The following is a 13,806-nucleotide window of genomic DNA, read 5'->3' on the forward strand; positions in this document are numbered from 1 at the left end:
AGATATCCCAAAACAGTTCCCCTGTCAGTCAAGGGTAATGCACACAGCAGAGGGAGACCCACAACCAACAAAAAGAAAGTGGGGGGGTGTTGCGGGGGGCGGCTGGGGGCAACAACATTTAAACAGGACAGGATATGACATTGCATTCAAATCTCTGCTGGATCTACATCTGGAGATGACAGAAGTTGCACCTTGCCTCACACCCTGGACTGAATGGAAGATGTGCCAGTCAGCTGGTGTCTGCTACAGGGAAGGGGCAATGGGGGGCTCCAATAGATGGGACGAGCAAGTGCTGTCCCCTGACTCAATATTCAGCAGCACCCAGGGCTGGAAGCATTTCCTGCGATCAGAGAGGAGGTACCCACTTCAATCTGCCTTGCCCTGGTGAGAGACCTCATTTCGAGCAGGCGTTCCCTGCTGGTGACCTGCCGTCATTAAATTCCTTTCCGCAGCATTGAGATTGGGAGCTTGATCGCGTCCTCCCATCTGGCTTCAAAGTGCTTCCTCTTTCCCCTGATAGTGGATTGCCCGAGGATTTTCTCTCTCTTGCCCCTTCCAGTTCCTAATTCACTTTCCAAAGATGAGGGTTGGGGGTCTGTCGCCTGGCCTGGACAGGACGATGGACAGACGCGGCTGACGCTGAACCCGGTGAGCTTCAGCTCGCCCCTCCCATCAGTAAAGTTTCATCCTGGGGAAAACCCACGGCTCCGGACTCGTACTTTCCCACGTGCTTCTCTGAGGAACACCACACCAGCTGGGCAACGGTGAATCGTTCCACTCTACGGCGTCAGACGGCGGGTAATAGAATGAAAGCGGGAGTGGGCAAGCTTTCGGTTGAGGGTAATCGAATGAAAGTGGCAGGTGCGCTTCAGTGCCGTTCCAGTTCAAATAAGAATTGAAGGATTTCTCACCCAGCTTACGGTTGCCTTTTGCCGACATACATGCAGCATCCAAAAGAGAGCAGGGCCACTTATCGATCACAGCCTTGTGGCCCTGGGCTGCTTTCTCAGAGACCAGTGACTCTTCTGGCTGAGTGCAAAGAATGCCAGAATTTTCTTTGTGCGCATCACTGCTGTGCAGTGGAATGCATTTCCTGTCCAAATCTCTTGGGTGGAATCTGCCCCATCGACCTGCGGCCTCTTGGTATGCGAAATGCGATGGAGAAATGCTGAGACTGTGCAGTTCGACCGGACGGTACAGTCTATCATATTGCCCTGGACAGCCACTAACCTCTTCTTGAAGTGAAGAACAAAGATGAGGGTTTAGAGGATGCTGCACTACATGGTACCCTTTGGGCGTTCGCTCCAAAACCATCTTTGTGCCTTCAAATGATATATCCCGAGTTTCTGCTGGGCGTTTGGAATGATTCTGTCTGTCATCGGGCTTTCCACCCACATCCCCTCCCTCAGGAAGAGCATCCAGACGCTCCCACTTTCTCCCACAGCCGTCTGCAGCCGTTAGTCTTCCCCAGAAGTCCATACCAAGGTGGCTCAACTTGTGGTGCGAGACATGATAAATGTCCTCCAAGGGTTCTCCCCTGTTTCTCCATTCCTTCCCCGGATTCCAGCCTGCTGGGCTCTGCACTTCCCCGGAAAGGGTCTCCCAGTGAGGCACACCGGGAGAGTCTTGGTAGGCCTCCCAAATTTTTGCCAGCGAGTTGCTGCTCTTGTGCATCTGGCTGCAAAACTGAGGAGAAGCAGCGTTTGAAAACATGCGCTTTTGCGATGCTGGAACTCGAAGTTTAGACTCATTCATGTCCTGATTCAGCACCTTCACTGGTTCTGTTCTGAGAGCCCACTCAGTCCCTAATGGACTCTTTCCAACAGTGGGACTTTTAAAAATGCTTGCAGAGACTTCCGCTGTTTCTAAATGGCTTGAATTTTTCCACAGCCACGATCGCTGATGTCTGGGATGTTTGAATGAAGGGTCCTGCTCAGCTTGGTGCTTTGTAGTCACTGCACAGGCACCATCGTGCAATCCATGAAACAAAACAGTCCTCTCGGTAACTTCCTGCGGCCAGATTTCTGGTAGCCCTGGACTGCCTGGGACATCTGCTGATATCCTGAGTCCAGCAAAACCATTGGTATCCTGCTTTCTGTACGTAAGTCGATTCGCCTGGTTATAAAACAAAGCAATGTGTGACTGACCAACAGAATTTCAAACAAATAGCAGATAATTGAAAGCACTCGATCCCACGCAACACCCTGTCCCAGTGCAATATCACACTGTCCCACACAGCATCCTGTCCCAGTACAATATCACACCGTCCCACACAGCACCCTGTCCCAGTGAAATATCACACCGTCCCATACAGCACCCTGTCCCAGTGCAATTTCACACCGTCCCAGACAGCACCCTGACCCAGTACAATATCACACCGTCCCATACAGCACCGTGTCCCAGTACAATATCACACCGTCCCATACAGCACACTGTCCCAGTACAATATCACACCGTCCCATACAGCAACCTGTCCCAGTACAATATCACACCGTCCCATACAGCACCCTGTCCCAGTGCAATATCACACCATCCCATACAGCACCCTGACCCAGTACAATATCACACCGTCCCACACAGCACCCTGTCCCAGTGCAATATCACACCGTCCCATACAACACCCTGTCCCAGTGCAATATCACACCGTCCCATACAGCACCCTGTCCCAGTGCAATATCACACCGTCCCATACAGCACCCTGTCCCAGTGCAATATCACACCGTCCCATACAGCACCCTGACCCAGTACAATATCACACCGTCCCATACAGCACCCTGTCCCAGTACAATATCACACCGTCCCATACAGCACCCTGTCCCAGTACAATATCACACCGTCCCATACAGCACACTGACCCAGTAGAATATCACACCGTCCAATACAGCACCCTGTCCCAGTGCAATATCACACCATCCCATACAGCACCCTGTCCCAGTGCAATATCACACCGTCCCATACAGCACCCTGTCCCAGTGCAATATCACACCGTCCCATACAGCACCCTGACCCAGTACAATATCACACCGTCCCATACAGCACCCTGTCCCAGTGCAATATCACACCGTCCCATATAGCACCCAGACCCAGTACAATATCACACTGTCCCATACAGCACCCTGTCCCAGTACAATATCACACCGTCCCATATAGCACCCTGACCCAGTACAATATCACACCGTCCCATACAGCACCCTGACCCAGTACAATATCACACCGTCCCATACAGCACCCTGACCCAGTACAATATCACACCGTCCCATACAGCACCCTGTCCCAGTACAATATCACACCGTCCCATACAGCACCCTGTCCCAGTACAATATCACACCGTCCCATGGAGCACCCTGACCCAGGACAATATCTCACCGTCCCATACAGCACCCTGTCCCAGTGCAATATCACACCATCCCACACAGCACCCTGACCCAGGACAATATCATACGTCCCATACAGCACCCTGTGCCAGTACAATATCACACCGTCCCACACAGCACCCTGACCAAGTACAATATCACACCATCCAAAACAGCAGCCTGACCCAGTACAATATCACACCGTCCCACACAGCACCCTGACCCAGTACAATATCACACCATCCCACACAGCACCCTGACCCAGGACAGTATCACACCGTCCCACACAGCACACTTACCCAGCACAATATCACACCATCCCATGGAGCACCCTGTCCCAGTACAATATCACACCGTCCCATACAGCACCCTGACCCAGTACAATTTCACACCGTCCCATACAGCACCCTGTCCCAGTACAATATCACACCGTCCCACACAGCACCCTGACCCAGTACAATATCACACCATCCAAAACAGCAGCCTGACCCAGTACAATATCACACCATCCCACACAGCACCCTGACCCAGTACAGTATCACACCGGCCCACACAGCACACTTACCCAGCACAATATCACACCGTCCCATGGAGCACCCTGTCCCAGTACAATATCACACCGTCCCATACAGCACCCTGACCCAGTACAATTTCACACCGTCCCAGACAGCACCCAGTCCCAGCACAATATCACACCATCCCACACAGCAACCTGTCCCAGTGCAATATCACACCGTCCCAAACAGCACCCTGACCCAGTAATATTTCACACCATGCCACACAGCACCCTGACCCAGTACAATATCATACCATCCAAAACAGCACACTGTCCCAGTACAATATCACACCATCTCAGACAGCACCCTGTCCCAGTACAATTTCACACCGTCCCATACAACACCCTGTCCCAGTACAATAGCCCACGGCCCCAAACAGCACCCAGACCCAGTACAATATCACACCATCCCAAATAGCAACCTGTCCCAGTACAATATCACACCGTCCCATACAACACCCTGAAGCAGGACAATTTCACACTGTCCCATACAGAAACCTGTCCCTGCACAATATCACACCGTCCCACACAGCAACCTGTCCCAGTACAATATCACACCGTCCCATAAAGCACCCTCTCCCAGTACAATATCACACCGTCCCATACAGCACCCAGTCCCTGTACAATATCACACCGTCCCATACAGCACCCAGTCCCTGTACAATATCACACCGTCCCACACAGCAACCTGTCCCAAAACAATATCACACCGTCCCATACAGCACCCTCTCCCAGTACAATATCACACCGTCCCATACAGCACCCTGACCCAGAACAATATCACACCGCCCCAAACAGCACCCTGTCCCAGTACAATATCACACCATCCCATACAGCGCCCTGTCCCAGTACAATATCACACCGTCCCACACAGCACCCTGTCCCAGTGCAATATCACACCGCCCCAAACAGCACCCTGACTCAGTACAATATCACACCGCCCCAAACAGCACCCTGACCCAGAACAATATCACACCACCCCAAACAGCACCCTGTCCCAGGACAATATCACACCGCCCCAAAAAGCACCCTGACCCAGTACAATATCACACCGCCCCAAACAGCACCCAGACCCAGTACAATATCACACCGTCCCATACAGCACCCTGACCCAGTACAATATCACACCGCCCCAAACAGCACCCTGACCCAGTACAATAGCACACCGTCCCATACAGCACACTGCCCCAGAACAATATCACACCGCCCCAAACAGCACCCTGTCCCAGTACAATATCATACCGTCCCATACAGCACCCTGATACAGTACAATATCACACCATCCCATACAGCACCCTGACCCAGAACAATATCACACCGTCCCATACAGCACCCTGTCCCAGTACAATATCACACCGTCCCACACAGCACCCTGTCCCAGTGCAATATCACACCGCCCCAAACAGCACCCTGTCCCAGTACAATATCATACCGTCCCATACAGCACCCTGACCCAGAACAATATCACACCGTCCCATACAGCACCCTGACCCAGTACAATATCACACCGTCCCATACAGCACCCTGACCCAGTACAATATCACACCGTCCCATACAGCACCCTGACCCAGAACAATATCACACCGCCCCAAACAGCACCCTGACCCAGTACAATATCACACCGTCCCATACAGCACACTGCCCCAGAACAATATCACACCGCCCCAAACAGCACCCTGACCAAGTACAATATCACACCGTCCCATACAGCACACTGCCCCAGAACAATATCACACCGTCCCATATAGCACCCTGACCCAGTACAATATCACACCGTCCCATACAGCACCATGTCCCAGTACAATATCACACCGTCCCATATAGCACCCTGACCCAGTACAATATCACACAGTCCCATACAGCACCCTGACCCAGTACAATATCACACCGTCCCATACAGCACCCTGTCCCAGTACAATATCACACCGTCCCATATAGCACCCTGACCCAGTACAATATCACACCGTCCCATACAGCACCTTGTCCCAGTACAATATCACACCGTCCCATACAGCACCCTGTCCCAGTACAATATCACACCGTCCCATACAGCACCCGGACCCAGTACAATATCACACCGTCCCATACAGCACCCTGACCCAGTACAATATCACACCGTCCCATACAGCACCTTGTCCCAGTACAATATCACACCGTCCCATACAGCACCCCGTCCCAGTACAATATCACACCGTCCCATGGAGCACCCTGACCCAGGACAATATCTCACCGTCCCATGCAGCACCCTGTCCCAGTGCAATATCACACCATCCCACACAGCACCCTGACCCAGGACAATATCACACCGTCCCATACAGCACCCTGTCCCAGTACAATATCACACCGTCCCACACAGCACCCTGACCCAGTACAATATCACACCATCCAAAACAGCAGCCTGACCCAGTACAATATCACACCGTCCCACACAGCACCCTGACCCAGTACAATATCACACCATCCCACACAGCACCCTGACCCAGTACAGTATCACACCGTCCCACACAGCACACTTACCCAGCACAATATCACACCGTCCCATGGAGCACCCTGTCCCAGTACAATATCACACCGTCCCATACAGCACCCTGACCCAGTACAATTTCACACCGTCCCATACAGCACCCAGTCCCAGCACAATATCACACCATCCCAGACAGCAACCTGTCCCAGTGCAATATCACACCATCCCATACAGCACCCTGACCCAGTACAATTTCACACCGTCCCAAACAGCACCCTGACCCAGTAAAATTTCACACCATCCCACACAGCACCCTGTCCCAGTACAATATCACACCGTCCCATACAGCACCCGGACCCAGTACAATATCACACCGTCCCATACAGCACCCTGACCCAGTACAATATCACACCGTCCCATACAGCACCTTGTCCCAGTACAATATCACACCGTCCCATACAGCACCCCGTCCCAGTACAATATCACACCGTCCCATGGAGCACCCTGACCCAGGACAATATCTCACCGTCCCATGCAGCACCCTGTCCCAGTGCAATATCACACCATCCCACACAGCACCCTGACCCAGGACAATATCACACCGTCCCATACAGCACCCTGTCCCAGTACAATATCACACCGTCCCACACAGCACCCTGACCCAGTACAATATCACACCATCCAAAACAGCAGCCTGACCCAGTACAATATCACACCGTCCCACACAGCACCCTGACCCAGTACAATATCACACCATCCCACACAGCACCCTGACCCAGTACAGTATCACACCGTCCCACACAGCACACTTACCCAGCACAATATCACACCGTCCCATGGAGCACCCTGTCCCAGTACAATATCACACCGTCCCATACAGCACCCTGACCCAGTACAATTTCACACCGTCCCATACAGCACCCAGTCCCAGCACAATATCACACCATCCCAGACAGCAACCTGTCCCAGTGCAATATCACACCATCCCATACAGCACCCTGACCCAGTACAATTTCACACCGTCCCAAACAGCACCCTGACCCAGTAAAATTTCACACCATCCCACACAGCACCCTGACCCAGTACAATATCATACCATCCAAAACAGCACCCAGTCCCTGTACAATATCACACCGTCCCACACAGCAACCTGTCCCAAAACAATATCACACCGTCCCATACAGCACTCTCTCCCAGTAAAAATATCACACGGTCCCATACAGCACCCTGACACAGTACAATAACACACCGCCCCAAACAGCACCCTGTCCCAGTACAATATCATACCGTCCCATACAGCACCCTGATACAGTACAATATCACACCGTCCCATACAGCACCCTGACCCAGTACAATATCACACTGTCCCATACAGCACCCTGTCCCAGTACAATATCACACCGTCCCACACAGCACCCTGTCCCAGTGCAATATCACACCGCCCCAAACAGCACCCTGTCCCAGTACAATATCATACCGTCCCAGACAGCACCCTGTCCCAGTACAATATCACACCGTCCCATACAGCACCCTGACCTAGAACAATATCACACCGTCCCATACAGCACCCTGACCCAGTACAATATCACACCGTCCCATACAGCACCCTGACCCAGAACAATATCACACCGCCCCAAACAGCACCCTGACCCAGTACAATATCACACCGTCCCACACAGCACCCTGTCCCAGTACAATATCACACCGTCCCACACAGCACCCTGTCCCAGTACAATATCACACCGTCCCACACAGCACCCTGCCCCAGTATAATTTCACACCATCCCACACAGCACCCTGTCCCAGTACAATATCACACCGTCCCACACAGCACCCTGTCCGAATACAATATCACACCGTCCCACACAGCACCCTGTCACAGTACAATATCACACCGGCCCATACAGCACCCTGTCCCAGTACAATATCACACCGTCCCATACAGCACCCTGACCCAGGACAATTTCACACCGTCCCATACAGCACCCAGTCCCAGCACAATATCACACGGTCCCACACAGCACCCTGTCCCAGTACAATATCACACCGTCCCACACAGCACCCTGTCCGAATACAATATCACACCGTCCCACACAGCACCCTGTCACAGTACAATATCACACCGGCCCATACAGCACCCTGTCCCAGTACAATATCACACCGTCCCATACAGCACCCTGACCCAGGACAATTTCACACCACCCCATGCAGCACCCTGTCCCAGTACAGTATCATACCGTCCCAAACAGCACCCTGACACATACAATATCACAACATCCCACACAGCACACAGAACCAGTACAATATCACACCGCCCAGACAGCACCCTGTCCCAGTACAATATCACACCGTCCCACCCAGCACCCTGTCAAAGTACAATATCACACCGTCCCACACAGCACCCTGTCCCAGTACAATATTACACCGTCCCACACAGCACCCTGTCCCAGTACAATATCACACCGCCCCATAGAGCACCCTGACCCAGTACAATTTCAGACCATCCCACACAGCACCCTGTCCCAGTACAATATCACACCGTCCCACACAGCACCCTGTCCCAGTACAATATCACACCGTCCCACACAGCACCCTGTCCCAGTACAATATCACACCGTCCCACACAGCACCCTGCCCCAGTATAATTTCACACCATCCCACACAGCACCCTGTCCCAGTACAATATCACACCGTCCCACACAGCACCCTGTCCGAATACAATATCACACCGTCCCACACAGCACCCTGTCACAGTACAATATCACACCGGCCCATACAGCACCCTGTCCCAGTACAATATCACACCGTCCCATACAGCTCCGTGTCCCAGTAAAATATCACACCGTCCCATACACCACACTGACCCAGTACAATATCACACCGGCCCATACAGCACCCTGTCCCAGTACAAAATCACACAGTCCCATACAGCACCATGTCCCAGTACAATATCACACCGTCCCAAGCAGCACCATGTCCCAGTACAATATCACACCGTCCCATACACCACACTGACCCAGTACAATATCACACCGTCCCACACAGCAACCTGTCCTAGTACAATATCACACCGCCCCATACAGCACCCTGTCCCAGTACAATATCATACCGTCCCAAACAGCACCCTGTCCCAGTACAATATCGCACCGTCCCATACAGCTCCCTGTCCCAGTACAATATCACACCGTCCGACACAGCACCCTATCTCAAAACAATATCACAGCGCCCCACACAGCACCCGGACCCAGTACAATATCACACCGTCCCATACAGCACCCGGACCCAGTACAATATCACACCGCCCCACACAGCACCCTGACCCAGTACAACATCACACCGCCCCACACAGCACCCGGACCCAGTACAATATCACACCGTCCCACAGAGCACCCTGTCCCAGTACAATATCACACTGTCCCATACAGCAACCTGTCCCAGTACAGTTTCACACCATCCCACACAGCACCCTGACCCAGTACAATTTCACACCATCCCACACAGCACCCTGTCCCAGTACAATTTCACAACATCCCACAGAGCACCCTGATTCAGTACAATATCACACCATACCACACAGCACCCTGACCCAGTACAATTTCACACCATCCCACACAGCACCTTGACCCAGTACAATTTCACACCATTCCACACAGCACCTTGACCCAGTAAAATTTCACACCATCCCACACAGCACCCTGTCCCAGTACAATTTCACAACATCCCACACAGCACCCTGATCCAGTACAATATCACACCATACCACACAGCACACTGACCCAGTACAATATCACACCATACCACACAGCACACTGACCCAGTACAATTTCACACCATCCCACACAGCACCGTGACCCAGTCCAATTTCACACCATCCCACACAGCATCCTGTCCCAGTACAATATCACACCGTCCCATACAGCACCCTGTCCCAGTACAATTTCACACCATCCCACACAGCACCCTGTCCCAGTGCAATATTACACCGTCCCACACAGCACCCTGCCCCAGTACAATATCACACCGTCCAAAAAAGCACCCTGTGCCAGTACAATATCACACCGCCCCATACAGCACCCTGTCCCAGTACAACATCACACCGTCCAATACAGCACCCTGTCCCAGTACAATATCATACCGTCCCAGACAGCACCCTGTCCCAGTACAATATCACAAATCCCATACAGCACCCTGACCCAGTACAATATCACACCATCCCATACAGCACCCTGACCCAGTACAATATCACACCATCCCACACAGCACCCTGTCCCAGTACAATATCACACCGTCCCATACAACACCCTGTCCCAGTACGATATCACACCTTCCCACACAGCACACTGACCCAGTACAATATCACACCGTCCCATACAGCACCCTGTCCCAGTACAATATCACACCTTCCCATATATCACCCTGTCCCAGTACGATATCACACCTTCCCACACAGCACACTGACCCAGTACAATATCACACTATCCCATACAGCACCCTGTCCCAGTACAACATCACACCGTCCAAATAAGCAGCCTGACCGAGTACAATATCACACCGTCCCATACATCACCCTGTCCCAGTACAATATCACACCGTCCCATACAGCACCCAGTCCCAGTACAATATCACACTGTCCCATACAGCACCCAGTCCCAGTACAATATCACACCGTCCCATACATCACCCTGTCCCAGTACAATATCACACCGTCCCATACAGCACCCAGTCCCAGTACAATATCACACTGTCCCACACAGCACCCTGTCCCAGTACAATATCACACCATCCCATACAGCACCCTGACCCAGTACAATATGACACCATCCCATACAGCACCCTGCCCCAGGACAATATCACACTGTCCCAGACTGCACCCTGAGCCAGTGCAATATCACACCGTCCCAAACAGCACCCAGTGCCAGTACAATATCACAACATCCCATACAGCACCCTGACCCAGTACAATATCACACTGTCCCACACAGCACCCTCTCCCAGTACAATATCACACTGTCCCAAACAGCACCCTCTCCCAGTACAATATCACACTGTCCCGCACAGCACCCAGTCCCAGGACAATATCACACTTTCCCATACAGCACCCTCTCCCAGTGCAATAAAACACTGGCCCAGACACCACCCTGTCCCAGTGCAAAATTACACTGTCCAATACACCACCCTATCACTGTGCAATATCACACCATACCATACACCACCCTGTCCCAGTCTAATATCACACCGTCCCAAACAGCACCCTGACCCAGTGCAATATCACACCGTCCCATACACCACCCTGACCCAGTGCAATATCACACTGTCCCATATACCACCCTGTCCCAGTGTAATATCACACTGTCCCATACACCACCCTGTCCCAGTGTAAAATCACACCGTCCCATACAGCACCCTGACCCAGTGCAATATCACACTGTCCCATACACCACCCTGTCCCAGTGTAAAATCACACTGTCCCATACAGCACCCTGACCCAGTGCAATATCACACCGTCCCATACACCACCCTGTCCCAGTGTAATATCACTCCGTCCCATACACCACCCTGACCCAGTACAATATCACACCGTCCCATTCAGCACCCTGACCCAGTACAATATCATACCGTCCCATACAGCACCCTGACCCAGAACAATATCACACCGTCCCATACAGCACCCTGACCCAGTACAATATCATACCGTCCCATACAGCACCCTGACCCAGAACAATATCACACCGTCCCATACAGCACCCTGACCCAGAACAATATCACACCGCCCCAAACAGCAACCTGACCCAGTACAATATCACACCTTCCCATACAGCACCCTGACCCAGAACAATATCACACCGCCCCAAACAGCACCCTGACGCAGTACAATATCACACCGTCCCATACAGCACCCTGACCCAGGACAATATCACACCGTCCCATACTGCACCCTGACACAGTACAATATCACACCGTCCCACACAGCACGCTGACCCAGAACAATATCACACCGCCCCAAACAGCACCCTGTCCCAGTACAATATCATACCGTCCCATACAGCACCCTGATACAGTACAATATCACACCGTCCCATACTGCACCGTGACTCAGTACAATATCACACCGTCCCATACAGAACCCTGACCCAGAACAATATCACACAGCCCCAAACAGCACCCTGTCCCAGTACAATATCATACCGTCCCATACAGCACCCTGACACAGTACAATATCACACCTTCCCATATATCACCCTGTCCCAGTACGATATCACACCTTCCCACACAGCACACTGACCCAGTACAATATCACACCATCCCATACAGCACCCTGTCCCAGTACAACATCACACCGTCCAAATAAGCAGCCTGACCGAGTACAATATCACACCGTCCCATACATCACCCTGTCCCAGTACAATATCACACCGTCCCATACAGCACCCAGTCCCAGTACAATATCACACTGTCCCATACAGCACCCAGTCCCAGTACAATATCACACTGTCCCACACAGCACCCTGTCCCAGTACAATATCACACCATCCCATACAGCACCCTGACCCAGTACAATATGACACCATCCCATACAGCACCCTGCCCCAGGACAATATCACACTGTCCCAGACTGCACCCTGAGCCAGTGCAATATCACACCGTCCCAAACAGCACCCAGTGCCAGTACAATATCACACCATTCCATACAGCACCCTGACCCAGTACAATATCACACTGTCCCACACAGCACCCACTCCCAGTACAATATCACACTGTCCCAAACAGCACCCTCTCCCAGTACAATATCACACTGTCCCGCACAGCACCCAGTCCCAGGACAATATCACACTTTCCCATACAGCACCCTCTCCCAGTGCAATAAAACACTGGCCCAGACACCACCCTGTCCCAGTGCAAAATTACACTGTCCCATACACCACCCTATCACTGTGCAATATCACACCATACCATACACCACCCTGTCCCAGTCTAATATCACACCGTCCCAAACAGCACCCTGACCCAGTGCAATATCACACCGTCCCATACACCACCCTGACCCAGTGCAATATCACACTGTCCCATATACCACCCTGTCCCAGTGTAATATCACACTGTCCCATACACCACCCTGTCCCAGTGTAAAATCACACCGTCCCATACAGCACCCTGACCCAGTGCAATATCACACTGTCCCATACACCACCCTGTCCCAGTGTAAAATCACACTGTCCCATACAGCACCCTGACACAGTGCAATATCACACCGTCCCATACACCACCCTGTCCCAGTGTAATATCACTCCGTCCCATACACCACCCTGACCCAGTGCAATATCTCACTGTCCCATTCACCACCCTGTCCCAGTGTAATATCACACTGTCCCACACACCACCCTGTCCCAGTGCCATATCACACCGTCCCATACAGCACCCTGTCCCAGTGTAAT

At 52.3% G+C, this 13,806-nt stretch overlaps 1 protein-coding gene across 1 annotated transcript in view; it reads right to left on the reverse strand.

The window, feature by feature from the left end:
• Window positions 1–672: 672 nt before the first annotated feature.
• si:dkey-250k15.4 (uncharacterized) overlaps window positions 673–13,806 on the reverse strand; it is a 139,600-nt gene continuing 126,466 nt past the window's right edge. The window contains exon 4 of the mRNA XM_068018708.1: window positions 673–2,115. Coding sequence (XP_067874809.1) covers window positions 673–2,115 — 1,443 coding nt within the window. The remainder of the gene's footprint in view (window positions 2,116–13,806) is intronic.

This window comes from Heterodontus francisci, chromosome 39, assembly GCF_036365525.1.
Source record: "Heterodontus francisci isolate sHetFra1 chromosome 39, sHetFra1.hap1, whole genome shotgun sequence".
In the NCBI taxonomy this organism is placed as follows: Eukaryota; Metazoa; Chordata; class Chondrichthyes; order Heterodontiformes; family Heterodontidae; genus Heterodontus; species Heterodontus francisci.